The sequence below is a fragment of the Mauremys reevesii genome, linkage group 17, assembly GCF_016161935.1.
Source record: "Mauremys reevesii isolate NIE-2019 linkage group 17, ASM1616193v1, whole genome shotgun sequence".
In the NCBI taxonomy this organism is placed as follows: domain Eukaryota; kingdom Metazoa; phylum Chordata; order Testudines; family Geoemydidae; genus Mauremys; species Mauremys reevesii.
Window position 1 is genome coordinate 679,419 of NC_052639.1, and position 25,411 is coordinate 704,829.

Here is a 25,411-nt window from a genome sequence, read left to right on the forward strand (position 1 = left end):
CAGGCAGCGAGACAGAGACCCAAAACACACACTGATCTGTGGGTTACATAAGCTCATCCGTCCCACGGCTACAGGTGAGCACGGGGACTCTCTTCCTCACTCAAGCTGTGTCTACACTGCAGAGCTTATGCCAGCTTAGCCCCAGGGTAGTCACAGTGTACATCAAAAGAAGGAGTTTTTCTGTCAGCAGAGTAACATCACCTCCCTGAACATTAGTTATGCTGACAGCGCAAGCTTCTGTCAGCATAACTACATCTGCACCGGGAGTTTTGTTGGTATAACTACATTGCTCAGGGTGTGTTTTTCACACTGGGGACAGACATAGCTATGCCAGCATCGGCTCTGTAGCGCAGACACTGCCTCATTCATTCTTCTCTTCATGTGTCTCTTCCATTCAGGGAGCCGGAACAATGCCATGTGATTTGCTGCATATTACACAACACAGAGTCAACACAAACATTTGACTATCATAGAATCACAGAAGATCAGGGTTGGAAGGGACCTCAGGAGGTATCTAGTCCAACCCCCTGCTCAAAGCAGGACCAACCCCAACTAAATCATCCCAGCCTGGGCTTTGTCAAGCGAGACCTTAAAAACCTCTAAGGATGGAGATTCCACCACCTCCCTAGGTAACCCATTCCAGTGCTTCACTGAGGAGCTGATACATGCAGTTGGAGGGAAGGAGGTGGGGTGTATGTGTGTGCATATGTGTCACAGCCAAAATCAGAAAAGCAGGTAGTGTACTGGTACTCTAGCACTGAGCCTAGGACTTTGGAGATCTGGGTTCAATTTTTTGCCAGGAGACAGCAACACGCTCATTGGTAAGATGATGCTCAGAGAGAGTGAGTCTTTTGGGCAGAGTGCTGGCTGGAAAGAGGTTTGAAATTCTGAGCAAAGAATCTACTCCATGTTGTTTAATTCCTCCTTTAGGCAGGGCCTTTTTGTACTGTCCTTGTAAATAAACAGGGTTGCATCAAAATACATCTGACTTCCTCATCCATTTCTCCTCTCAACAGAAACAATCCACAAGACCTCAAATATGGGCTAAAAAGGTGTAACATTATTTAAAGAACAACAAGAAAGACTAAAAGTAAAGTTCCCAGGAGCCAGCACCGTGTGTACATTTCCCCTCTAGTATTCTGCATCAGCTCAGAGAACAGCCTGGCTGCTGAACTTTGCATGCAGGGAGGGTAGTTAGGCAATTGAAGGTGCTGCATATAGAAAGCAGCAGGCTGCTAACTACATACAGCACTGAGATTTGGAAGCATCCCCATTCTGTCTGTTCTGTCTGTTGAGTCTCAGGAACTGAGTTTGAGGAGCTAACCTGGGTCTCGCCGCAGATGGGATGGGACTCACCTCTGCTGTTTCTGGTTTCTCATGCATCCTGACTTGCCGGACAACTGCTGACCTTTCTGCTCCGGATCTTGTCTGCTGCGAAATGCCCGCCAGCTCTGGAGACGGGGGTAGACTCCGAGGCTGGCACAGAGAGATGCGCACAGAGAAGGGACTCTGGTAGAAGGGATACAGAGTGCTAATTCTGGGTAGGGGTGCATAGAAGGGGGTGCATTGTCAGGTCTGCAGCATGCATCCCTCTTCCCCCGCCTCGTGGAGAAGCCCAGCAGAGGCTGCTGAACCTGGGCAACGGCCAGTGTGTAAGAAGGGGCAGGGGTGGCAGGTTTGTAGAAATTTTGGTGGTGCCCTGAACCTGCCTCTGCCCAAACTCCACCCCTCCCAAACTCCACCCCCCACCTGCCCAAGGCTCTGGGAAGGAGTTTGGGTGAGGGAGGAGGTCTGGGGTGCAGGGCCTAGGCTGGGGCAGGGGTTTGGGGGGCAGGCTCTGGGAGGGAGTTTGGGGATGGGACTGGTGCAGAGGGATGGGGTGCAGGGGTGAGGGCTGTGGGGTGTGGCTGCAGATGAGGGGTTTGGAGTATGGGAGGGGCTCAGGGTGAGAGTAGGGGTGTAGGGGGTGAGGGCTCTGTCTGGGGCTGGGGATAAGGTGTTTGGGGTGCTGGAGGGGCTCAGGGCTAGGGTAGAGGGTTGAGGGTACGGTGGTGGGGGAGTGAAAGCCCCAAATTTTGGTGGAGCTGGGCCCCTGGCTCTGAATATTGCTGGTGCCTGGGCACCACGTGGGTATGGAACTCGCCGCCTATGACTGTGACAGGGTCTGCGTCTGTCTCGGGGGGGAGGGGAATCCCAGTGTTGATTATTGCTGATCAATACTGGAGCTGGGTGGGAAACGTTTTTCCTGCCCTGCAAGAGTTTTCAAAAACTTTTCCTGTCCCAACATTGATGAAAAGTCAAAAATCTTGAAAATGTTCACAAACTGATAATGGGGGAGGAGAGGGGATGGAGTGAGTCGGCTGGAATGTTTTGTTTCAATGTTGACACTGAAAAAAATATTTTATTGGGGGGGTTATGACTTAACTGAAATTTCAGAATGGAAAAAAGTCTCGTCAGAAAATTCCTGACCAGCTCTAATCAATATGGTCTTCACGTCCATTCCCCAGCCCCTGGGCTGAGGGCAGCAGCCAGCGGGATAGAACAGGAAAGATGCGTCCTGCAGGTGCTGTGATTCCCCTGGGGAGCGGATATGGGGATCAGTCCCTCGCCGTGGGGCTCTGGTCATGCTCACAAGGTCTGTGTGGCGCTAGACCAATCTATGGGGGCTGGGTGCAGATCGCTTTGCTAGTCCCAAGTGAGACAGAAACATCTGAAGCCCAGAAACGTGGCCTACGAAGGGTTGGTTCCCTCCCCACCCCGCTCCTTAGGGCCAGCTCCGTCGCTGGGGGACAGACAGAATTAATCAGAAGTCAAACTGGTGCAAATAAACCGAGACGGTTCCCGGACGAGTTGCTGTCACGAGAAATGTGTCAGTGGCTGTCACCAAAACACATTGGCTTCTACCAGGTTTAATTAGACGCTGTCTGTTATCGCAGCTCAGGAAGAGCCCGCCCAAGGGAAAGCAGAACGGACTCTGGTTGCTGGGTTTCAGGGGCAGAATGTCACCAGCCGTAACCCTTTGCCGGCTGCAGAGAAAGGCAGCTCCTAGTGGGCGCACATTTAGCTGGCAGTCTGGAAAGAACCGGGGCTCCGAAATGGCTTCTAAACTGGTGAGAAATAGCCGGTGTGTTCATGAAACCGTGTTGGCTTGTCTTGAGTTCTACCCTGCACCCGCTCACAGAGAAACTAAACCGAACAGGCTCTGCTGTTGATAGGACCTAGGGAGCTGCTACTCCAGACTCAGCCGGGGGAGCCCACAGCACTAACACACCTGCCCTGGGGTGGATTCTGAGTGTGCACATGGAAAAATCAACTGCCCCTGCAAGTGGCGTTAGTTGGCACCCGTAGTACAGACTTCTACAGGGTGTGTAGCTCTGTGGTAAAGCATTTGGCTATCTCCCAAGAGGTCCCTGATTCAAATCCAGGAGCTGCCTTTGCAGGGATCAGCCTCAATGATCAAGTGGTCCCTTGTGGGCTTGAAATGAATCAGCTGGGGTGAGTGAAGTCCCCTGTCACCCATAAGGGGGTTCCCTCCTGATCACAGACGAGGCACGTGGTGTCACGGCACCTGAGGCTGCTGCCGTGCAGCGAAGCAGAGGCCTTTGCCAGCATGAAGGGCCCAAGACTGGGCCGGGGGAGTCGACCGGCGAATTCCTTTCGATTTCAGTGGGGCAGAGAGTAAAGTTAGGGGTCTGGCTGGACACTGAGGAGACCCCCCCACTCCTCTGCCACAGACTTCCTGTGTGCTTGTGAGCAAGTCACTTTGAATACAATTTTCAAAAGTGACTTCGGCACTGAGGAAGCACCTAACTCTCATTGGCACCTAGGCTCCTACCCTTCTTGGTCAGTTTTGAAAATGAGACTTAGGCACTTTTGACCGTTGTACCCAGGCTTTGTACCTCAGTTTCCCTTCTGTAGAATGGGCTAATAACCCTGCCCTGCCTCGCAGGGGTGCTGTGAGGATAAATACGTTAAAGACTGAAGTGATCTGATACCTTGGTGACAGGGCCAGATAAGTACAGGTGACTGTTAGGATCAGGATTCAGATTCACACAAACAAAGTTGAATGAATAAACACGCCCTCAAGCCCCTTGTTTTTCAGGGCTGTGTGGACGGCCCTGATCAGCAATGCGATGGATTCACACATGAGCTCTGGAATCTAAATGGCTCAGGACTGATGCTGATTTATGGGCCAGATCTTGCCTGAACGATCCTTTTATGGTCTTGAAATAACACAGGATCTGGGTGTTTCGCTATTTCCACCGCCTGGGATTGAGAAGACCTGATGTCACAATATTAGCTCAGTCCTGTTTACGGAGCCTATGGTTAAAAATTAAAAAAAAAAAAAGCCCTATGCAAAACCAGGTAGACAAGGAAGCCACAATGCCAGTGATTGGATTCTTGCCTTGGCAGTAGGAGAGGGGGAGAAATTGCCATGATTGCAAAGTCGGCCTGGATAATACCCAGGTGGTCCTGAGAGCACATTGTTGTTTGGGAAAAGTGATATCTAGACCTCCTTCTGTCCTGCTGAATGGATTGACACTTGCATGTGACCCAGTTATTTAAATGTCTGATTACTGGGCATTTCCCCCTCTCCTGTAGAAAGCCAAGGATATTTATTGCAATAAAAAAAACTTCAAATCCTATGTCAATGCCGCCCAGTGAATGCCAATTTGGCATGGACTGGACAGCGGCTCTGGGAATTCAGTGGGGCAGAACCCGCTTCTGATCCTGTGAATTTCATTGTGCACGTACCTCAACGAGCAATGCCTGGTTTAAAACGACCTCTGTACGCCTGGCCATCTCTGCACATGCTGAGGCCCTGCGACAGAGCCCAAACGAATTAATCCTCTCCTCAAACAGCGAGGCCTGCGAATTGATCTCTGTTGTATTTGTAGGTTTCGGATTTTAGATAAAATACACAGAGGTATATTAGAAGCCGTCAGTATTTTTGGCAGGTTCATTTCAACAACTCAGCCGGTGATTAATAACTTTGATTAAATACTTTACATTTTCCCTGGCTTATGTTCCTGTTTTTCCGTTTCTAATCTGATCCAGTCTCTGTACCCTCTTTGTTCTAGGATGACCTTTGAGAGTCCAGCCTGTCTTGCACACAGTTCCACAGCTGGGTTAGGAGGGGGTTCAACTGGATGCATGAGGTCCTGTTGACAAATTGATTATTCCCCCTCCCCCCTCCAAGTCTATTTCATGAAAAAGTGCTCAATGCCCGGCTGTGTCAATCACCACCACCAGACACCACCAGACATCAGAAGTTAAGCAGATGGAGAATTCACCTTCCGTAGCTCTAAAAGATCAAGTCCCTGCCATTTGAGCTAACCTGCCAGCTGTATATGGCCTCAGGGCATCCGCGGCCTGTGGGGTATTCGCTCAGCTTCAGCAGCCATCCTTTGCTACATCCATAGCACGCAGTCAGGAGAGTGAGGTCCCATGAGACCCGTGTGGGATGGAGACAAAGGGGGGTTTAGCCCCAGGGGCGTCTCTTGTCCCGTGGGTGGGGGGTGGTTGGAGGAAGGGAGCAAGGTGATGAGGAAGCTGTAAAATGATCAGAGTTCAAGTTTGGGTTAAAAAAACCTCTGACCCCGGTGGATTTTCCCACCGCTGCTGGATCCCTCCCAGGTATTTGCGCTATGCAGCGGGGCCGGCAAACCAGATCAAAGAACCCGCCGGTTAATCTCCCCTCGGTTGCTGTGTTAAGTGGTTGCCAGCATCATAACATCCCGCAGGGCCGGAGCAAATGGAGACTAGCTCCTTGGCACTCTGTGGGGTCCCTCCCGGCTGGCAGCAGGGAGCAGAGTTTTATCCCACAGGCTGGAACGAGCGGCGGAGCCTGCAGACGGCGGAGGTCAACGGGAGGGCTCATACAGGAAACACTCTGCTCATACAGAGACCAGCCCTCAGCCGCCCGACAGCTCTGTACATGAGGCAGGTAAATATTTCCATTGCCCTGGGATGGGTGAGGCCCTGTGCAGCGTCGGAGAGGGAAGATGGAAGGAGCTTTTTTCCCCGCGCAAGAGCTGGAGGCCGGATCGTCCCCTATCCATCAGGGGAGCCGGCCGAAGGGAATCCTGCATCCCTCCTGGTTGGTCAGCAGGAGTCTGTAGGAGGGGTGTATGTCCGGACCATGCTCCCCCATCCCCGCCCAACCGCTGCCATCCTGCCCAAGCCGGGTCAACTCGGCCTCAGCCATGCTCTGGCCAAGGCCCCTAGTGGTTGATCTTGACACTGCTCCACTGTGGACCCTGTTTCTGGAAAGCCTGCCGGAGTCAATACCTTCGCAAGCCAGTCCCCGCCTCCCGCTGACGTCCATCCGCGTAGCACCTGCTCCAGAAGGGGAGAGGGAGGGGGCGATGCTATAAATGCGAAGGGGACAGAACTGAGCCCTAGAGCGTCACTTGTGCCCTGGGATCCTTCGCCGCGTTTTAGGATGGAGCTGCCCCGGGCGCCCTGCAGAGCTTGGGACGTTTGTCTCCTCAAAGCTTTGCTGGCTGAGTTTATGGGCACCGGGATCTTTCTCTTCACCGGCTTGGCCTCCATCACTCCTTGGACTCAGCCTGCCGTTGACCCAGGGAATCCAGGCATCACTGCCCAGAGCCAGTCCTCCGGGGCTGGTTCTGAGCCGAGCGGTACCGTGTCCTCAGCCGTTGCTGCCACCCCCAGCCTGGGGGACGTGGGGACGCAGGCTTCTTGCAGCTTGGCCTCCCCCAACCCGCTCCACGTGTCGCTGGCCTTCGGGAGCTCGGGAGCTCTCATGTCCTACTGTGCCTTGCCCCTGAGCGGCGGCCACCTGAACCCGGCGGTGACCGTCTCCATGCTGGTGGCTGGGAAAGTGAGGCCAGCCTGGGCCGTGTGCTACATTCTGGCACAGCTGCTCGGGGGCATCGCCGCCTCGGCTGTCCTCTACGGGCTGACTCCAGAATACGCCCGGGGGCAGATGGGTGTCAACAAGGTGAGTAATGAGTCCCAGGGCCCTGGCTCTGCTAGGAGAGGTCCCAGGCAGGAGGTGGGCCATGTGCATTAGAGACTGGCCTGGATCAAATCCAAATCTGTGCACCCTGGACTGGGTGCGAGGGGGCCTCTGAACTTGGTGTCGGAACCAGGTTGTTCTGACCCTCTGGAAATGACACGGTTTGGCTTTTCGTTTCAAAACAGTGTTTCATTTTGAAATGTAATTCGGTTTACAAACCAACCGACCAAATCAAAAACCAGAGGCTGAAAACCACCCAAAGTGGAGTGCAAAAGCTGGAAAGAATAGTTTGGTTCCTTTTTCCCCCAGCTTGTTTCAGGTATTTTTCAGTCTGAAAATAACGTTTTGTTGGTGTTTTTGTTTATTTGTTATTTCAGTCAGAGAAAGTGAAAAAAATCCAGTTTTGGTTCAAAATGAATAATTTTTTCCCCAGATTTTTTGGCTTGGTGACTAAACCAAAAAATTAAATCATTTGCTCAGCTCTAGTGTGTTGTTTGTTTCCAGACACAAAGAACAAGCCCCAGGAACAGTTCCAGATGAAAAGAATTTTAGATTAAGGAAACCAATCAGAAATTAAGGTCTCCCGGGGAGAGAGCACAGTGTGTGTGTCTGGGGTGAGAGTCTGCACTGAATCCAGCACACAAAGGATGCCTGTCGCTGCAGAGAGGAACGCCCCAAAGAGTGCAGAACAAAAACGGGGGTTAGGGGCAGGTCTGCACTTAAAACGCTGCATTGGCATGCAGCTGCACTGCCGTAGCGCTTTTAATGAAGACACTGTAAGCCAACAGGAGAGAACTTCTCCAGTTAGCTGAGTCAATCCACCCGCTGTCTGCACTGGCGCTTAGGTTCATATAGCTACGTGGATTCGCATCCCTGAGCGATGTAATTATACTGAAGTAATTTTGGAGTGTAGACCAGGGCTAAGATAGAGCCGGGCAACATTTTTCGGCTGCCCAAAACCTTTTTTCAGTGAAAAGGGCAGGCTCAGCACAACACCAAAACATTTTGCAAATTCATGCCAGTTTCACCACATTGTTTGGGTAAAAATAAAGTGTGTGCCCCTTCCTCTGAAGATTCATCCGTTCCTGGTTGGGACAGGAAACTGGGCTGGGGAGCCGGGAGGGGGTCTCTTCCTGCCATGGCACTGCCTGTGTTCTGGGGGTGTTGAAGCCAGGTCCAGTAACAACTCTTGCGATATGGCCTGTCACTCTAATCGGGTGTGGTTTTGTCCCCCTGGTTCGGAGCCCTTCCGTGGAAAAGGACGGTGGAATGTTCCAGAAAGTTCTCCCACCAACGCAGCGCTGTCTACACCAGGGCCTAGGTCGGTGTCACTGCATTCCTTGGGGGGTGGATTTTTCACACCCCTGAGCGCCATAATTCTCCCGATGTAAGTGTGTAGCGTAGACCTGGCCTGAGTGTTGCCAGGCTGCGTCAGTCCATGGAGCAGTCGCGGCTCAGCTTGCGATATGGTCACCCTACTTATCATGGAATCTACGAAGAGCCCCCTCTGCCTGTCCGGTCCTCAGCCTTTGCCCTGTGTGGTGCCTAGTCTGTCTTGGGCCCTTTCTCTCGTGCCTTTTTGTTTTAAGAATCCAAGGACTTTGGATTTTTGTTCACCAGGGAATTGGTGAAGCCTTCCCAGGAAACCCAGGGAGGGAAAGTCTGGGAGGGGAAAGGTGGGGGAATGGTTTATTTCCCTTTGTGTTAAGACCCAAGGGGTTTGGGTCTTGGGTTCCCCAGAGAAGGTTTGGGGGGAATGGAAAGTGAACCAAAACACTATATTTTGGTTGGTGGCAGCGCTATCAGATCTAAGCTAGGATTTAAGCTTAGAAGGGTACATGCAGGTCCCCACCTTTTGGACGCTAAAGTTCAAAGTGGGACTACTACCTTGACATGGTAGTAGGCACCACACAGGGCAAAGACTGAGGCCCGGACAGGCAGAGGAGGCTCTTCGTAGATCCCAAGGTGAGACGGGACCCCCGCGATCATCCAGTCTGATCCCTGCGCTGCGTCCCCGGAATAATCCCTGGAGCAGACACGTCAGCAGTCATTGGCGTTGCCTCTCCGTTTGCAGGCAGGGCCTGGCCTCCATTTGCTAGAAGCCTCCGGGTTTGCAAGGGGGAACCTCTTATTGCGGGGGGCGTCTATGGGAGGACACAGCCCCTGCCCTTGTCTCCTATCATGAGAGTGATGGCAGACGTGGTCACAAGCTGAGGGGCTGGGTAGCTCTTCACGTCGTGTTACTAAATGCCCCCTCCTCCAACCCACCGGAATCCCCTCCCAGGGCACGGTGCCCTCCCTCGCCGACCCACCTCTTCCTGCCCCACGGGCCTGGTGGCAAGGTGCCCCACTGTCCCCACCCCCAGCCCCGCCCCGCCCCCCTACCTTTCCCCTCCACATGACTCCAGATGCCAGGGCAGGTCCCAGGGCTGTGCAAACAGCTCCCGCCCCCCGAGCTACCTGCCTGAGTACAGAGCCCGCCCCGGGCCCCCGGCACCCTTCTTCCTTCTGCTCCCCCAGCCACGCGGGTTGGCAATACAGCAGCCTGCCAGCGCAGAGCTCCGGAGCGCTCCCGCGTCCCAGTCCCCTACCAGCAGCCGTTACTGACACCTAGGTACTGTTTTTTGCTGCCTCCGTCACAATTTGCTACCCCCACCAGCCCCCCTCCTCAGGGACAGGCCAGAGCGGAGGTGTTTGGCAGAGCAGAGCGCGGGGGCGGCCTCAAGACTGGCCCGGGCAGGGGGAGCTGCAGATCAGGATTCAGGAGCAGCGGCAGGGGTGGGTTCCCACCTGAATTGCAGGGGGTTTCGCAGGCCAGGAGAGAGGCACGTTGGCAGAAATGTGCGAGGTCTCAGGATTGCAATAAGCAGGGTGATCGTATTTCCCACAGGGAAAACAGGACACCACACGGGGCGAGCCCAAGGCTCCCCCCCACATACAAGGGTGGCCCGAACCACTTGCCTGAGCTGCCCCCCACAATGGGGCTGGCCCCAGCCATTCACCTGAACTCCCCTCCCAGGGGGCTGGCATTGCTGCTCGCCCAAGCCCTACCTGGCCTCCCCCATAAGTTGGGGCCGGCGTTGCTTGAGCCCTGCCTGCCACCCGCCCGATCCCTGCCTCCCACGCTGTGCGGGGCTGGGATCTCCGCTCACCACCGCCCCGCCCCAGCATGTTCTGCCACATCCCACTTTTTGACAAAAAAACCTTGTGGATCGAGTTGGCGAGAGCCAACGGGACAAACGCCACCTTTGCCAAAAAATCCAGGATAGGGCTTAAAAAAGGGACGGTCCCAGCCAAAACGGGACCTCTGGTCACCCTAGCGATAGGAAGCTCATCGCAGAGTGGTGTAGGACCACAACGGGGGGTGAGGGGGGGGAGCAAGCTTTTATCTGCACGGTGCCTGGTTCTCACCAGTGCAGCAAACCTCTTGTGGGAGGAGGAGGGAGAGCTCATTTGCTTGAGTATTGGCCTGCTAAACCCAGGGTTGTGAGCTCAATCCTTGAGGGGGCCATTTAGGGAATTGGGGTAAAAAAACTGTCTGGTGATTGGTCCTGCTTTGAGCAGCGGGTGGGACTAGATGACCTCCTGAGGTCCCTTCCAACCCTGATATTCTGTGATTCTAACCCCTCTCATGAAAATCTCCAAAATTGAGACCAAACCCTTTGGAAAGAAAGTCGGAGTTCACACAGAGAGCGGTGTGCATGAAGTCTGCTGCTGCCTCCCAACATTGCCTCATGAGACTGAGTGCCACAGACATAATCCACTTGTTCTTAGCATTTCTATAAAGCTGTAGTGACCTTTACATTAATTGCCACATAACAAGGGATTGATACAAGACCCTTTGCAGATCTAGGGATTAATATCTCTCTCCAGGCTGGGACAGGGACTAACTGGAACAGCTACCAGGTAATACACCCAGTGAAACCCTGGCCTTACTGAAGTCAACAGTTTTTTCCCAGTGACTTCAATGGGGCAGGACTTCCCCACCTCAATCTGGTAGTCATAGAATCATAGTCTATCAGGGTTGGAAGGGACCTCAGGAGGTATCTAGTCCAACCCTCTACTCAGAGCAGGACCAATTCCCAACTAAATCATCCCAGCCAGGGCTTTGTCAAGCCTGACCTTAAAAACCTCTAAGGAAGGAGATTCCATCCCCTCCCTAAGTAACCCATTCCAGTGCATCACCACCCTCCTAATGAAATAGTTTTTCCTAATATCCAACCTAAACCACCCCCACTGCAACTTGAGACCATTGCTCCTTGTTCTGTCATCTACCATCACCGAGAACAGCCCAGCTCCATCCTCTTTGGAACCCCCCTTCAGGCAGTTGAAGGCTGCTATTAAATCCCCCCTTGCTCTTCTGTTCTGCAAACTAAACAAGCCCAGTTCCCTCAGCCTCTCCTCAAGAGTCATGTGCCCTCCCCCGATCATTTTCATTGCGTATACAGCAGCTACTATTAGCTTTTGGAACCTCAGCTTGTAACTCACTGGTGTGTGTGTTTACCTGCTTTGACCTTGCAAATAACTCTCATTCCCCCTCCCTCAGTTTGGGATGGGGTGAGCTCCTCACAGGAGCCCAGCAAGAGCTGAATTAGGCCAACTGGGCCCAATCAGTTAACGAGGCTGCAAACAGGGGGAGCGTTAGGCTGGAGGCAGCTGAGTAGGAACAGACTCACCTGTGCAGGAAGGGGCAGGGCTTGTATAAAGCCAGGTAGTTGGCTACCAGTAGGGGCTTCTGCTGCTGAAACAGGACAGTCATTTTCTGGGATGAGGGAGGTGTGTTTAGGGGTCTGCTGCTGGAAGGGCTGAGGGGAAATAGGCTGCAGTCACTCTGCAAGTGGAGGGAGTTGGAGGCTGGCAAACCTGGGGGCAGCTGGATATGTAGGAAGAAGCCCAGGGAAACAGCAGCAAGAGCTAGGACTGTGGCTGCTTGTTACAGGGTCTCTGGGCTGCACCCCCGTGTAGAGGGCAGGCCTGGATTCCCCTACCAGCCACTGGGGAGTAGCCAGGGCATTGGAGGCATCAGCCAGACAGCAGGTCTGGAAAGGCTGCGAATTCCCTGGAAGGGGAGGATTTTAGTGATTTTGCTGCAGGGCCAAGCCACAGAGAGGAAGCTGCAGGCCTGGGAGTGAGCTGGACAGCAGAGTGAGAGAGATCAGGGGAAGAAAACACTGAAGGGAGAGTGCAAGCTGGCAGAGCTAATCCCCCAGGGCAGCGAGCAGAGGGTGCCATTTGCAGTGAGTGGATGGTGTGACATAGTGACCAGGATGGTGGTAGTGACTGTGAAATGCTCAGGGAGAGAGAGGCTATAGAAATCAACTCCATAATAATGGGGGATTTGAACTAGCCCCCTATTGACTGGGTACATCTCAGTATGGGATACAGAGACAAAGTTTCATGATACTTTAAATGACTGCTTCTTGGAGCATCTAGTCCTAAAACCCACAATTCTTGATTTAGTCCTAAGTGCAGTACAGGATCTGGCCCAAGAGGTGACTATAGCTGGATGGCTTGGTAACAGTGTCCATATTATAATTCAAATTTAACATCCTAGGGGGGACACCACACCAGCCCCCTATGGTAGCATTTAATTTCAGAGAGGGGAACTACACAAAAATGAGGGATTTAGTGAAACAGAAATTAAAAGGGACAGCGCACAAAGTGAAATCCCTGACAGCTGCATGGAAACTTTTTAAAGACACCATAATAGAGGCTCAAATTTAAATATATACCCCAAATTAAAAAAAAAACAGTAAAAGGACCCAAAAAGAGCCACCCTGGCTAAACAATAAAGTAAAAAAAGCAGTGAGTAATAAACAGGCATCCTTTAAAAAGTGGAAATTAAATCCTATTGAGGAAAATAGAAAGGAGCATAAACTCTGATAAGTGAAGTGTAGAAATATAATTAGGAAGGCCAAAAACAAATTTGAAGAGCAACTAGCAAAGACTCAGAAAGTAACAGCAAAATTTTCTTGAAGTACATCAGAAGCAGGCAGCCTGCTAAACAACCACTCGGACCCCTGGGCAATCGAGATGCTAAAGGAGCCCTCAAGGATGACCAGGCCATTGCAGAGAAACTAAATGAATTCTTTGCGTCTGTCTTCATGGCTGAGGATGTGAGGGAGATTCCCCAACTCGAGCCATTCTTTTCAGGTGACAAATCTGAGGAACTGTCCCAGATTGCGGTGTCATTAGAGGGGGTTTGGGAACAAATTGATAAACTAAACAGTAATAAACCACCAGCACCAGATGGTAACACCCAAGAGTTCTGAAAGAACTAAAACATGAAATTGCAGAACTACTAACTGTAATCTGTAACCTATCATTTAAATCAGCTTCTGTACCAAATAACCGGCGATTAGCTAAAGTGATGCCAATTTTAAAAAATGGCTCCAGAGGTGATCTTGGCAATTACCGTCCGGTAAGCCTGACTTCAGTACTTGGCAAATGGGTTGAAACTATAGTAAAGAACAGAATTATCAGACACAGAGATGAACATAATTTGTTGGAGAAGAGTCAATGTGGTTTTTGTAAAGGGAAATCATGCCTCACCAATCTACTAGAATTCTTTAAGGGGGTCAATAAGCATGTGGAAAAGGGGATCCAGTGGATATAGTGCACTTAAATTTTCAGAAAGCCTTTGACTCTCTCTCCAAAGGCTCTTAAGCAAAATAAGCTGCCATGGGATAAGAGGGAAGGTTCTCTTGTGGATCAGTAACTGGTTAAAAGCTAGGAAACAAAGGGTAGGAATAAATGGCCCATTTTCAGAATGGAGAGAGGTAAATAGTGGTGTCCCCCAGGCATCTGTACTGGGCCCAGTCCTGTTCCACATATTCATAAATGATCTGGAAAAAGGGGTAAACAGTGAGGTGGCAAAATTTGCAGATGATACAAGACTGTTCAAGATAGTTAAATCCACAGCAGATGAAAAGAGTTACGAAGAGACCTCACAAAATTGGGTGACTGAGCAACAAAATGGCAGATGAAATTCAGTGTTGGTAAATGCAAAGTAATGCACGTTGGGAAAACATAATCCCAACTGTACATATAAAATGATGGGGTCTAAATTAGCTGTTATTGCTCAGGAAAGAGTCAATGTGCAGTGGCAGTGACAATGAACAGAATGTTGGGAATCATTAAGAAATGGTTAGATAATAAGAGATTCTATTGCCTCTATATAAATCCATGGTACACCCACACCTTGAATACTGCGTGCAGATGTGGTTGCCCCATCTCAAAAAAAAATGTTGGAATTGGAAAAGGTTCAGAAAAGGGCAACAAATATGATTGGGGGTATGGAACGGCTTCTGTATGAGGAGACATTAATAAGACTGGGACAAAAGATGACGGGGGGGTATGACAGATCTATAAAATCATGGCTATGTGGAGAAAGTAAATAAGAATGTGTTGTTATTTACTCCTTCTCATATAAGAACTGGGACTCACCAAATGAAATTAATAAGCATTAGGTTTAAAACAAAGGGAAGGATTTCTTCACACAACACACAGTCAACCTGTGGAACTCCTTGCCAGAGGATGTTGTGAAGGCCAAGACTATAACAGGGTTAAAAACAAACAAACAAACAAAAAAACCTTAGAAAAATTCATGGAGGCTATTAGCCAGGATGGGCGGGGACGGTGTCCCTAGCCTCTGTTTGCCAGAAGCTGGGAATGGGAGACAGGGGATGGATCACTTGATGATTCCCTGTTCTGTTCATTCCCTCTGGGGCACCTGGCATTGGCCACTGTCAGAAGACAGGATACTGGGCTAGATGGACCTTTGGTCTGACCCAGTCTGGCCGTTCTCATGTCCTTAGGCACTGATGTGATAAACATGAGTAAGAATTAAAAAAAGAGAAGGGTCAGAGGATGTGGTGTGTTTGTGATCATCTCTACAGGTGCAAGGGAAGGTGCTGTCTGGGTGTGCCCATACAGCTCTGGGCAAAGGGCTGATGTGTGGGTGTGAATTTGGGGGTGGTGGTGTGTGCCTCTCTCTCAGAGCGTGGGGCCAGTGAGTGTGGAACTGCAGTATACGGAGGAGAGGTGTTGTTGGATCTATGTGATCGCACACTTGTAAGCTGCTTTATGGTTGTGCGTGTGTGTGTGTGTGTTCACACACAGGTGCAGGTTGCCGAATGTCTCTGGTGACGATAATACTCATACCTAGGGCTTTCCATTAGTATAGCTTAAAGCCCTTTACAAGGAGGTCTGTATCATTATCCCCATTGTACAGATGGGGAAACTAAGGCACAGAGCAGGGAAGTGACTCCCTGAAGGGCAGCCCAGCAGGCAGTGGCCATGCGGGGAACTGAACTCTGCGTGCCAGTCCAGTGCCCTCGCCCCTGTTTGTAAATGATGGTGGAAGAAAAGAGTGACAGTAAGGTACCATTGCTGCCAGGGCATGAAGGGCTTTGGCCTTAACAGAAAATCCTCTGGCCAGCAGCTGCCTGGGCTGTGGTAGCCTGCCCTGTCCTCCTATGCTGTGAACACCCCTGAGCCTGGGCTGGGAGCACTCCGGAGGCATTATCTGCACTGGTGCCTGCCATTCCCCATAGCCAAGCAGAAGCCGGAGCCTGGCCCAGCAGAACCTCTCCACCTTGTAACGCTGTTGTTGTGTCTCTGGTTCTGAAAGCACAGCTGGCTCCGGGGGTCTCGCTCCCGCAAGCCCTCGGCATAGAGGTGATCATCTCCTTCCAGCTGGTCCTCTGCATCCTCGCCACGTCCGGGAGCAAGAGAGACCCTTCCAAGGGCGGGCACCTGGTCATCGGGCTCTCTGTCATGCTGGGGCACCTGGTTGCCGTGAGTACTTCGGTCACATCAAGCTAGCAGCAGCTCGTCCCTTTCAGGAAGCCTGGTCCTGCAGGCCGCCCTTGGGCAGAACTCACCTGGGAGTCTTTGGATTTGGACTTGCGGAGCTCATGCTGCAGGGCTGTAAAACTGCCGTGGAGACGTTGGGGCCGCAATTTACAGCCCTGCAGTCCACGCCTGAGTCAGCAGACGCAGGCCTGCTGCGGGGGTCTTATTGCACCCTAAGGTGTCGGGCTCATGCATCTGCAGAAATTATCCTGCTACTTGGGATCCTGGCGCTCCCCCCGCTTCACCCCTGCTTGACAACTTCTGCAGCCTCCGTGTTTATCTTGTGTCTCTGTCACTCTTTCTCTCCAGATCGGTTACACCGGATGCAGCATGAATCCCGCCCGGTCACTGGGCCCCGCTTTGATTACTTTTGAATTTGCTAATCACTGGGTAAGGGAGCAATTTCCACGCCCGGTTTAGACTGTGCAGTGCTTCAAGTCCGACTCTTTTCCAGCAAGCGACTGTACAAAGGGGTCTCTAGGTTTATTGATTACTCAGATCAAGTGTGCCCAGGTTCCAAGTAAAGCAATAGGTAATTTCTAGCTACCAGAATTGCAAGAGCCTCCTGGGATCTGAGGGTCAAGCTGGGCCCTCTCCTTTTCATGCATTATCCCCTGTAATAGAGGCAGAATCAGGTCCACTGGAGAGAATAACCACAGCTGGCCTTAAGAACAGAGCCTGATTCCGATCTCCTGCCGGTTCCATACCGGTGTCACTCCACTTAATCCAATGGGTCGTGCCTAACTTACAATGGTATAGGGGCCCAGCTCCCTGGGAGATGAAATGCCAGACAGTTTCAGTGAAGATTGTGTTACCTTTGCCGCTGCTTTGGGCAAAGCATGCGTTTTTAGTACCACTGCTGACAATGCTGCCTTTTCTTCCTCTGTTTGAGACTGATGATGCCAATTTCCTTCATTGCTTCACGAGGGCGACAGAAAAGTGCTTCCCGCGCGGTGGGTTATTAAAGCTCTCAATCAGGATACGTGCAGAGCGCAATCCTGTGCAGGCTTCCCCTGTTATTCATGTCTCCATAAAAAGACTCAACTTGTAAGGGAATTGGAGGGATTAAAAAAAAAAGAAAAGAAAAAGGCAAAACACCCAATTGTTGCAAATCTCATTGCCTTTTCTCAGAGACTCTTAGACCCTGACCCCACTGGACTCAAAAGGAGTGTTGTTATTGACTTCAAGGCCCTGAGATGTTCTATGTTTGAGTCGGGGGCAGGTGAAGGAACTTCCACAGCTGGGGAACCCCTCACAAAGTGACCTGTGGGTGTGATTATACTTCCCACTAGGAGCTGGCCCAAGCGACTACAACAAGAGAAACAGAGCAATTTAACTTCATGTGAGAGACAGAGCAATTCCCTCTGCTGAAGTGGTAGATGCCTGTGGCCTGCAGCCTCAGCCGGTGCAAATAGGCACCTCTGCATTTGTTTCAATGGAGCTGGGCTGATCTACACTAGCTGGGGATCTTGCCTTGTGTTTTCGGTGCTGATGATCCTGGGTTCTCCCTCAGTGGCGACTGTGGCCTTTGTGGCGGCTGTGGCCACAATGACACACACCAGCCTATGTTAAAAGGACATTAAACGGTGCCCATTTCAAGCCCCTGCTCCAAAGCATGGAGGCCCTGGAGCTTCTCAATGCGACAGCGCTGGGAATTGTTTTAACATGGGCCAAGCAATGTATTTTCCCTGAATTTCATTCTTAGAAAGAGCTGAACCATTTTTGCTGAAACTCCCCCTCAAAATTCAGCCATACTACATGAGGAATGTCAGCATGAGCAATAAATGTTTGGCAAAGATACAAGCAACTCTAACCACTAAAGGGTCCGATAATGGAAAGTGTCAGGCAACCTTAACTATAGGCACTGCTAGCATCTCTGCCTCTAATATAGACGAGTAGGGTCAATCCAAACGAGACAACACTGCTCAGATTTCTGAGTCTCAATCTTCAGTGCCTGGCTGTGGCCTACAGGTGACAGAGAGGCTGGAACAATTTTTTATAGTGAAGGTGCTGAGAGTCAATGAACCAAACTCTAAACCCTGCATACGATGGAAACCGCTTAAAGCCAGGGGGTGCAGCCCCCCTAATTCCAGCACCTTTGAGAGAAGGGTGACATTTTTCAAACCAAACATTTGTTTGGTGAGAAGACAGATTCAGTGATATTGAAATGGTTAGCAAATTTGTGTGGGATTCACGGAATTGTTTTAATTGAAACAACCACCACAAAAAAGAAAATTCTGAAAAACTGAAATATTTCATTTTGACATTATTGAAATGAAACATTTCAATTTTTCAGTTCGAAGAGATTTTTCTTTCAAAATTTCATTTCATTTTATTTAAATGAAATAATCAACAACATTTAAAAATGCTTGCAGCCAAACCGAAATGTTAAGTCTGGGTCAAACAGAACATTTCACTTTGACCCCAAATGAATTTTTTTTATTTGACAAATTCTGAAAAAGATTTGTTTTCTGTTCGAGCTGAAACAAGGGATTGGGGTTTTTTTTCCACCAATTTTTCAGAATTGCCAGCAAATCAACAAGTCCGTTATCCACCAGCTCTGCTGCAGACCATGAGTCACCCACTAAGATTATATTGTGAATGCGTTTGAACGATCAATGCATTTGAGAATATCCTACCTCAATTTGCTCCCAGAGAAGGAGATTGCTTTAGCAACCTGGACAGTTTGCTCCAGGCAAGCATCCAGGAGCAGCGGAAGTGCCCGAAAAGTTGGGGGGCCACAGGTGCCCGAACTGTGATCCCGCCTCCTTGTGCCACACTGCCCTTTGTACCACCCCTTCTCTCTGAGACCCCGCCTCCACGCTGCCTCTTCCCCCCCCAAGACCCCACCCCCTGCTCACTCCTCTCCTCCCCCATTGCTTGCCCTTATGGCTAGTAAAAAGTGAGAGAGCAAAGCCCTGTCCCCCTCCTGTTCCGGTTCCCCTGCAAGCGACCCAGCCCCGGCAGGCCCAGAGTTGCCCACTCTCATTAACATCTGTGCTCCTGCTCTCTGTGCAGGTTTTCTGGCTGGGCCCGCTTGGCGGGGGTCTGGCCGCGGCCGTTCTCAACGAGCTGGTGCTGGCCCCGACAGGCAGCGGTTTCCGCCAGTGGCTGACCAGGCTGCAGGAGGGACCAAAGGCTGAGCACAAGCTGCAATCCAAGGCTGAGAGCAGCCCCCAAGAGATGGGATTGAGCGAGGCGCCCTGAGGAGCAAGGGCAGGGATGTACCACGAACAATGCAGTCTCGTGTCTGGGGACTGATGGACCATGGGAAGTGTCCAGGATGCTCCCTGTCGCTGCCCCTGTGCTCAGAGCTGGGATATTTACTAGGTTTAGATCACTGGGGGCATATTTCTTTTGTTGCCCTCTGAAACCCAGGGTGGAAATGGTTTGATTTTTTTCGTGCCCTTCCCAGTTTGCTGCCCAGATTTCCCCCAAACCCAGCGAATTTTCCCAGCTCTTGCTCTTACTGAACTGGGGGTGTGCACCCGTTACTTTGCTTTGCCAGTGAACATGCTGCTATCGCTCCTCCTGGGAATCCCGACTTGCATTGTGTCCATTGCCATAGTCGTGCTGAAATACCCAGGACATTTTTCATACTGAATAATCAGTTTGGGTTTTTAGTGGGAAAAGATGGAGGTGAAATGGCCCAGTTTTCACGTGCCTGTCTGTGTGAAGGTCTTTCAGCCCTCCCCGGCAGTGCCATTGCGTGTGAGACATCAGCCATATGCCCCCTGCCCGCCCAGACTTAATCAAGACACTGGATTGATGGCTCTTTGCAACCATCTGTAACCCACTATCCCTCCTTTGTCCTATGACTGTGTAGGTGTTAACTCTGGCCTCTTGCACTCCCTTTGTGTTCCACCCTCGGCTCCTTCCCCAGACCCGAAGAAGAGCTCTGTGGCGCTCGAAAGCTTGTCCCGTCCACCAACAGAAGTCGGTCCAATCAAAGAGAGCCCCTCCCCTGCCTTGTCTCCAGAACAGAAAGAGAAACCTGCCCCGGGGAATGAATGTCAATTAATGGAAGTGCTGCTATTCAAAGGGCACTGTCAGGGTAGCTGGAAGCACCTGGGGTGTTAACCCCGTCCATTGCTGGAATGAACAGAATTCAGATCTATATGGGATTGTGCCAGCTGCTGTTGGCTTTGCACACCTGCCTGCTCACACCTATGCACAGCACTCACCCACATGCACGACAAACAAAAACAAACAACCCCCTTCCCCCACAAGCTAACCAAGCCATCTCCCCTCCAGGCAGGGAAGCAAGGAGTGCGAGATGGGTCTTGCTGTCGGGGAGGAGATCTGACACTACAATGATGGGCTCTGGCATGACCCTGGATGCTTTTTACACTCACTCTGCAGTAAGTGCAGGGCTTCGCAGGGGTTGATTTTAAAGTTAATTCAGGAAAAGAGTCTTTGAAACAAGGCTGCAACCCCCTACTCAGAGCCTGCAGTGGCCTAGAAATGACCCCGCTAGACCCCGATCTTTCCCTACCTGGCCCCTTGTGCAGTGACTCCTGCATGAAGCAAGGATGCAATCTTCGCTCTGTCTCCCCCAGCCAAGGGTTGACAGTCCCCAGAAGCTTTTCCCTGCCTCCGGAAGCTGGGAGAAGGGGACACTGCCTTGTCCTCCGGAGCCAGCGTCCCCTTCCTCATCTACCTCTCCCAGCCATGGGACGGGCAGGGGTCCTTCAACCCGTTCTAGGCTGCTGGGGTGTGACGTGCTACCCAATCGATCTCCCGGCCTGTGAACCTGGCACTTTCCAGCAGCACTGAATACACTAAAAACTCAAAGGGAAAATCCTGTGGAGAAAGGAATTAGCGAGATGCTCGGTTCCATCCGCCTAGGCAGTGCCTCTCTGCTCCAGAGGGGCAGCTCTTCACACCCCTTCAACCAGCATTAATTAACCCTTGCAGTCCCCCGTTACAGAAAGGGGTTATTAGCCCCTTTTGATAGACTGGGGAAACTGCAGTGCAGAGTGTGTAAGGCACAGATCTTCCAAGGGACTGAAGTGTCTAATTCTGATTGAAATCAGTGGGAGCTAGGCCTAAATGAATCCCCACTCCCACCCCCAATATTCAGAGCTAGAGGCGCAAACAGATCCCAGGACTTCTTATGTCCAGACCTCTGGTCTAATCACTAGACACTAAACTCGGCAGGCCTGCAATGGGCTCCACCTATTTTTCACCACCCTGGTTGCACAAAGGCAGATCTAATCATGTCACATGATGGCATCTTCTCATAAAACTGTCCCCATACATTACAGCCCTGAACAGCTCAGGGGCTAGGGACTGCAGGGCTTCTTTAAATAAAACCCTGTCTCATTAGCTGCCTCTCCCAGGAGTGCATTGAAATGACTCCCCGCTGATTGAAATAAACGACGGTAGCCAAGTGCAGCTGCAACAAGCTAATCAATACAGCGTAACGTGGGAAATGGAATCGTCTACCCTAGCGTCACTCGCTATGTTTGGCTGGAATGAACTGGCCTTGTGGATCTACTGGCGTTTGAATTGGTTAAATCTTTTCCCCCACACATGCACAGGCTCTTAAAATGCAAGGACGGGAATGAGACTGAGTTATAAAGGTTCTGTCACTTCTAGGGCACCGGGTTGAGTGGCGATGCTACCTGAAGGCTGTTGGGTTTCCATAGGTGACATGAGTTTGGGGGACCCTCAGTCCAGCTCTGAGCAGACAAGGTGAACGACTCCAGAACGGGCACCACATCTGGTGCTAACTGGTAGTAGAGAGACTGACACCCAGATCTCCAAACGTGTTTAGGTACCTAACTCCCTTTGACTTCAGTGGGAGTTAGGAGCCTAAATTAGACCTGAGCAAATAATTGAGCTAACCCCGTCTGGAGTTGGTTCTCCCTGGCATATTACCCTAAGCCGTTAGGGGCCTCGCTTCTGGACGACAGCAGCAGTGTTCCCTTGGTGCTCTGGACTCCCGTTATTCATCTGGGGTTCACCATATTTATTAACTTTGCTCCGGGCGGGGGGACACCCGTGCTAGGAATAGGAGAGATCCTTGCCATGAGCCACTCAGTCCTGGGACTCGGCAGAAATGCCAGCAAAAAGGACACCTGTGATGTCCTTGTAACAATATATGATTTATTGTCTGTATTACTAGTAACACGTAGGGCCCACAACTAAGACCCTGTTGTGTCAGGGGCTGTACAGACACATAGTGACAGATGGCCCCTGCCCAGAAGAGCTTATGGGCTAAATACAAATTGATGGGATGATAAATAATGCTGAGGGCAGGTCTCTGATACAGAGGGTCTGGATCGCTTGGTAAATTGGGTACCACTAAAGAACGTGTGTTTAAACCAGCCAACTGCAAGGTCATGCATCTGGGAACAGTGGGTGCAGGTCACATTTACAGGAGCAGGGACTGTGTCTTGGGATACAGTGACTCTGGAAAGGCCTTTCAACAGGGGTCATTGTAGATAACCACCTGGACTTGAGCTCCCAGTGTGATGTAGCAAAAAGGGCTTACAGTGAAGGAATACTGAGGAGGAGAGGGAGGTGATACCATTATCGGATTAGCGTCCAGGGCTGCTGTCCTCACTTTGAAAAGGATGTTCTAGAATTAGAGCGGTTTCAGAGAAGAGCATGATCTTGAAAACCTGCCGTACAGTGAGAGACTCAAGAAGCATAGTCAATAGACCCTATCGAAAAGATGGTTCAGTAGTGACTTCATTACAGTCCACAAGCACCTACCTGGGGTGAAGACATCTGAAATTGGGGTTGGGGGGAGCTTCTGTCTAGCAAAGGCAGAACAAGATCTGTGGTCGGAACCTGAAGCTTGACAAACACAACCAGGAAATAAAGTATACATTTTTAGCAGTGAGGGTAATTAACCACTGAAATAATTTACCAAAGAGTGTGGTAGGGTCTCCACACTTGGAGTCTTTAAATCCAGTACGACTGTCTTTCTAAATGACCTGCTTTGGTTCAAGCCCAAGTTATGGAGTTGATGCAGGAATCTCTAGGTGAAGTTCTCGGGCCTGGGTTTGCAGGAGGTCAGACTAGATGATTCTGTTCCCAGCCAGATTCGAGTCATTCACTCTCACCGTGTTTCAAAGTGACTGGCTCACACTAATGGCTCAGCACTTTCCCAGTTGTTTGGAAGCCAAGGAGCACAGAGAAAGTCCGGGAAAAACAATCAAACCATTGAGATGTTTTTCTTCCTGCTTTTATAAACACTTTCCTTCCAAGAACAGCAGGGGTGGGTTTGAGACACTAGAGGGCAGGAGAGGTCTTTTCAATGCAGAAACACCAGAGGGAAAACAATCTCTTCCTACAAATCTGTTCTTTAATATTCCCTTGATCAGCTCCCTGCCCTGTTGCTCCCCAGCCTCTCCTTTGCGTGGGAGGAAGACAAGGAGACGTTCCGAGGCACGCGTCTTCTCTGGCCTCTGTTTCCCCACAGGACTACAGAGAGAGCTGCCTAGACAAGGCACCTACGGACACGTCTACTGGTCCCCCAGTTCATTGAGAAGAGTTGAGTGAGGCTCAAGGAATACAGGGGACCTGCCTAGCTGAGCTCACATGCGGGGCAGATGGCTGAGTCAGCCGCCAGCCTTTGGCCTTTACTGTCCTGCTGTCCCCTCCCATGCACAAAAGTTGCATCGTGGGAAGGTGGTGTAATAAGTACAGGCCACTGAGAGATAGGACTGGGGCTTATCTGGCCCCCACTGATATATAGTGTCAGAACATGTCAGACCCTTTAGTGCTGTTCAACCCATTTCACAGCTGAACAAGCTAAGGGTCTTGACCAAGGTGACAGAGGAATTGTTTGGGGAAGCAGGGAATTGCCTCAGGGTCTGCCAAGTCCCAGGCTAATACCCTGACCACTCCCCCATCCTTCCTGCTGTCGCAGCTGTTGTCAATACGCCACACACCACATCCGACCTCATGGCAACAGCAGAGCCTCAAACACCTACCCTCCCAGGGGAGCTAAAGCAGATCAGCAGTTCCCATTCCATCAAGCACGCACGCGCAGTCTAGGCGGTTGTCTCTCTAGTCCTATGGCTGTTGAGTGAATCCCCACAAACTGCCCGCCTCTCCAGCAGGCCGACCTTATGAGCAACTGAGAACAGCCCAGCAAACATACCCAGCATGGGGCTGCCTGGCGTTCTTCATGCAAACTGTCCCCAAAGCACTGTACATAGTTAAGTAATAAAAGGCAGCAGATGGCGAACGGTATGAATTACAGAATACAGGACGGGAAAGGCAGCTCGTGGGGAATAAAAGAAAGCATTAGCTCATCAGGTCACTATCGCAGGCAGTGGGGGAAGAGAGAGGTTTGCAAGTGAGATCGGAAAGTCCATGGAGCATCAGTGGGGAAGAGAAATGGTTCTGAACAGCAGAAGCTGCAGAGGAGAAAGCACTTGAATTAACACTGGGGAGACTGAGGCAGGGAGGAAGTTAGTGTGGTGTTCGGTGCTTAAAAGAGACACTCTATTAGTTCCCAACTGCTTCTGTATAACAAGACACAGGCTTCTGCGGGGCTCCTTCCCCAGATTTCCTGTCTGCAAAGCTAAACCCCAGGAGTACAATGGGTGGGGAGAAAAAGGGGGCGGATCCAGGAGGTCGTCTGGTCACACCCATGGAAAGGTTTGGAAACAAAGAGGGTGATTCTGCCCCATGCTTTTCAAATCCCACTCGCAAATCAACAGCAGGGGTCTGATCTGCAGCTCCATCCTCATGGCCACCCTCCTCTGTCCATCAGCTGGGACAGCCCCAGCCAGGCTGCTGCGGGAGGAGATCAAGCCACAGCAGAGAGATGCTAAAGCAGCGGCCGGTTGCCCCTGAGACAGAGCTGGCGATGGGCCGAGCGTATCGTCCTGGAGCGCTTGCTACAGCCTGGGCCATCGTTACAAGGGAGCGTGTTGGTGCCCCGAGCGGGCGGGGGAGCCACAGAGGAGCACCTTATAGGTGACACTTAATTTAGGACGAAATTCCCCCTTGCCCAGAGCCAGAGTGCAGGGCCTGGGCAGCGCTTACGTCTTGGTTTTTCACCCCTACTGCCTATAATACACAGTCTATGGGGCTGCCACAGAAAGCTTGGGACAGCTGATAAGGCAGGCTGCCTCCGGAGAGGGCTGGGATTGTGCTCTGATGGTAGGGTTACCATCTGGCCGGTGTGACCAGCCTGGCCGGTTTCTTTCTGGATTTGGCAGTTGCTAGAAAAATAATTGAACCTTGCGGGTTTTTTTCCCCCCAGGGGTCTAGAGATTGGCATTATTATCACACTACGCTGGGCTAGCTAATGTCAAAAGTTTCTGTGTCCAGCTAAAGATGCTGCAGCATTTCCCCTGCTGCAGTTTAAGCGCTCACAGATCAAAACGGTTGAAAATACAACAGGCGTCCTCCCGCCCCCGTGCGAGTGCACCAGCGCGTGTGCAAGAGGAGGTTTGTCACATGAGCGGGAGGAGATGTGCGAGGCATATTAAATAATGGAAGAGCAGGGCGTTGGTGCGAGAGAGCCTACTACAGCCCTGAATCAGAAACTCCACTTTCAATGACAACCGGCTAAATGAAACCGACTACAAAGATTGGCCG

At 51.1% G+C, this 25,411-nt stretch overlaps 1 protein-coding gene across 1 annotated transcript; it reads left to right on the plus strand.

Moving 5' to 3' along the window:
* The first annotated feature begins 6,445 nt into the window (after positions 1-6,445).
* Positions 6,446-21,718, plus strand: LOC120385121 (aquaporin FA-CHIP-like). The gene is made up of 4 exons (XM_039504234.1): positions 6,446-6,967; positions 15,623-15,784; positions 16,151-16,231; positions 18,860-21,718. The coding sequence occupies exons 1-4, from the start codon at positions 6,446-6,448 to the stop codon at positions 19,046-19,048; spliced, it is 954 nt and encodes a 317-aa protein (XP_039360168.1). The 3' UTR covers positions 19,049-21,718.
* The last annotated feature ends 3,693 nt before the right edge of the window (positions 21,719-25,411 follow it).

Bases quoted from the DNA above. Each gene is read 5' to 3' on its own strand.
- LOC120385121 (XM_039504234.1), top strand. From the start codon at position 6,446: ATGGAGCTGCCCCGGGCGCCCTGCAGAGCTTGGGACGTTTGTCTCCTC. The intron at 15,785-16,150 runs GTGAGTACTTCG...CTTTCTCTCCAG, and splicing joins TGCTGGGGCACCTGGTTGCC to ATCGGTTACACCGGATGCAG. The intron at 16,232-18,859 runs GTAAGGGAGCAA...CTCTCTGTGCAG, and splicing joins TTGAATTTGCTAATCACTGG to GTTTTCTGGCTGGGCCCGCT.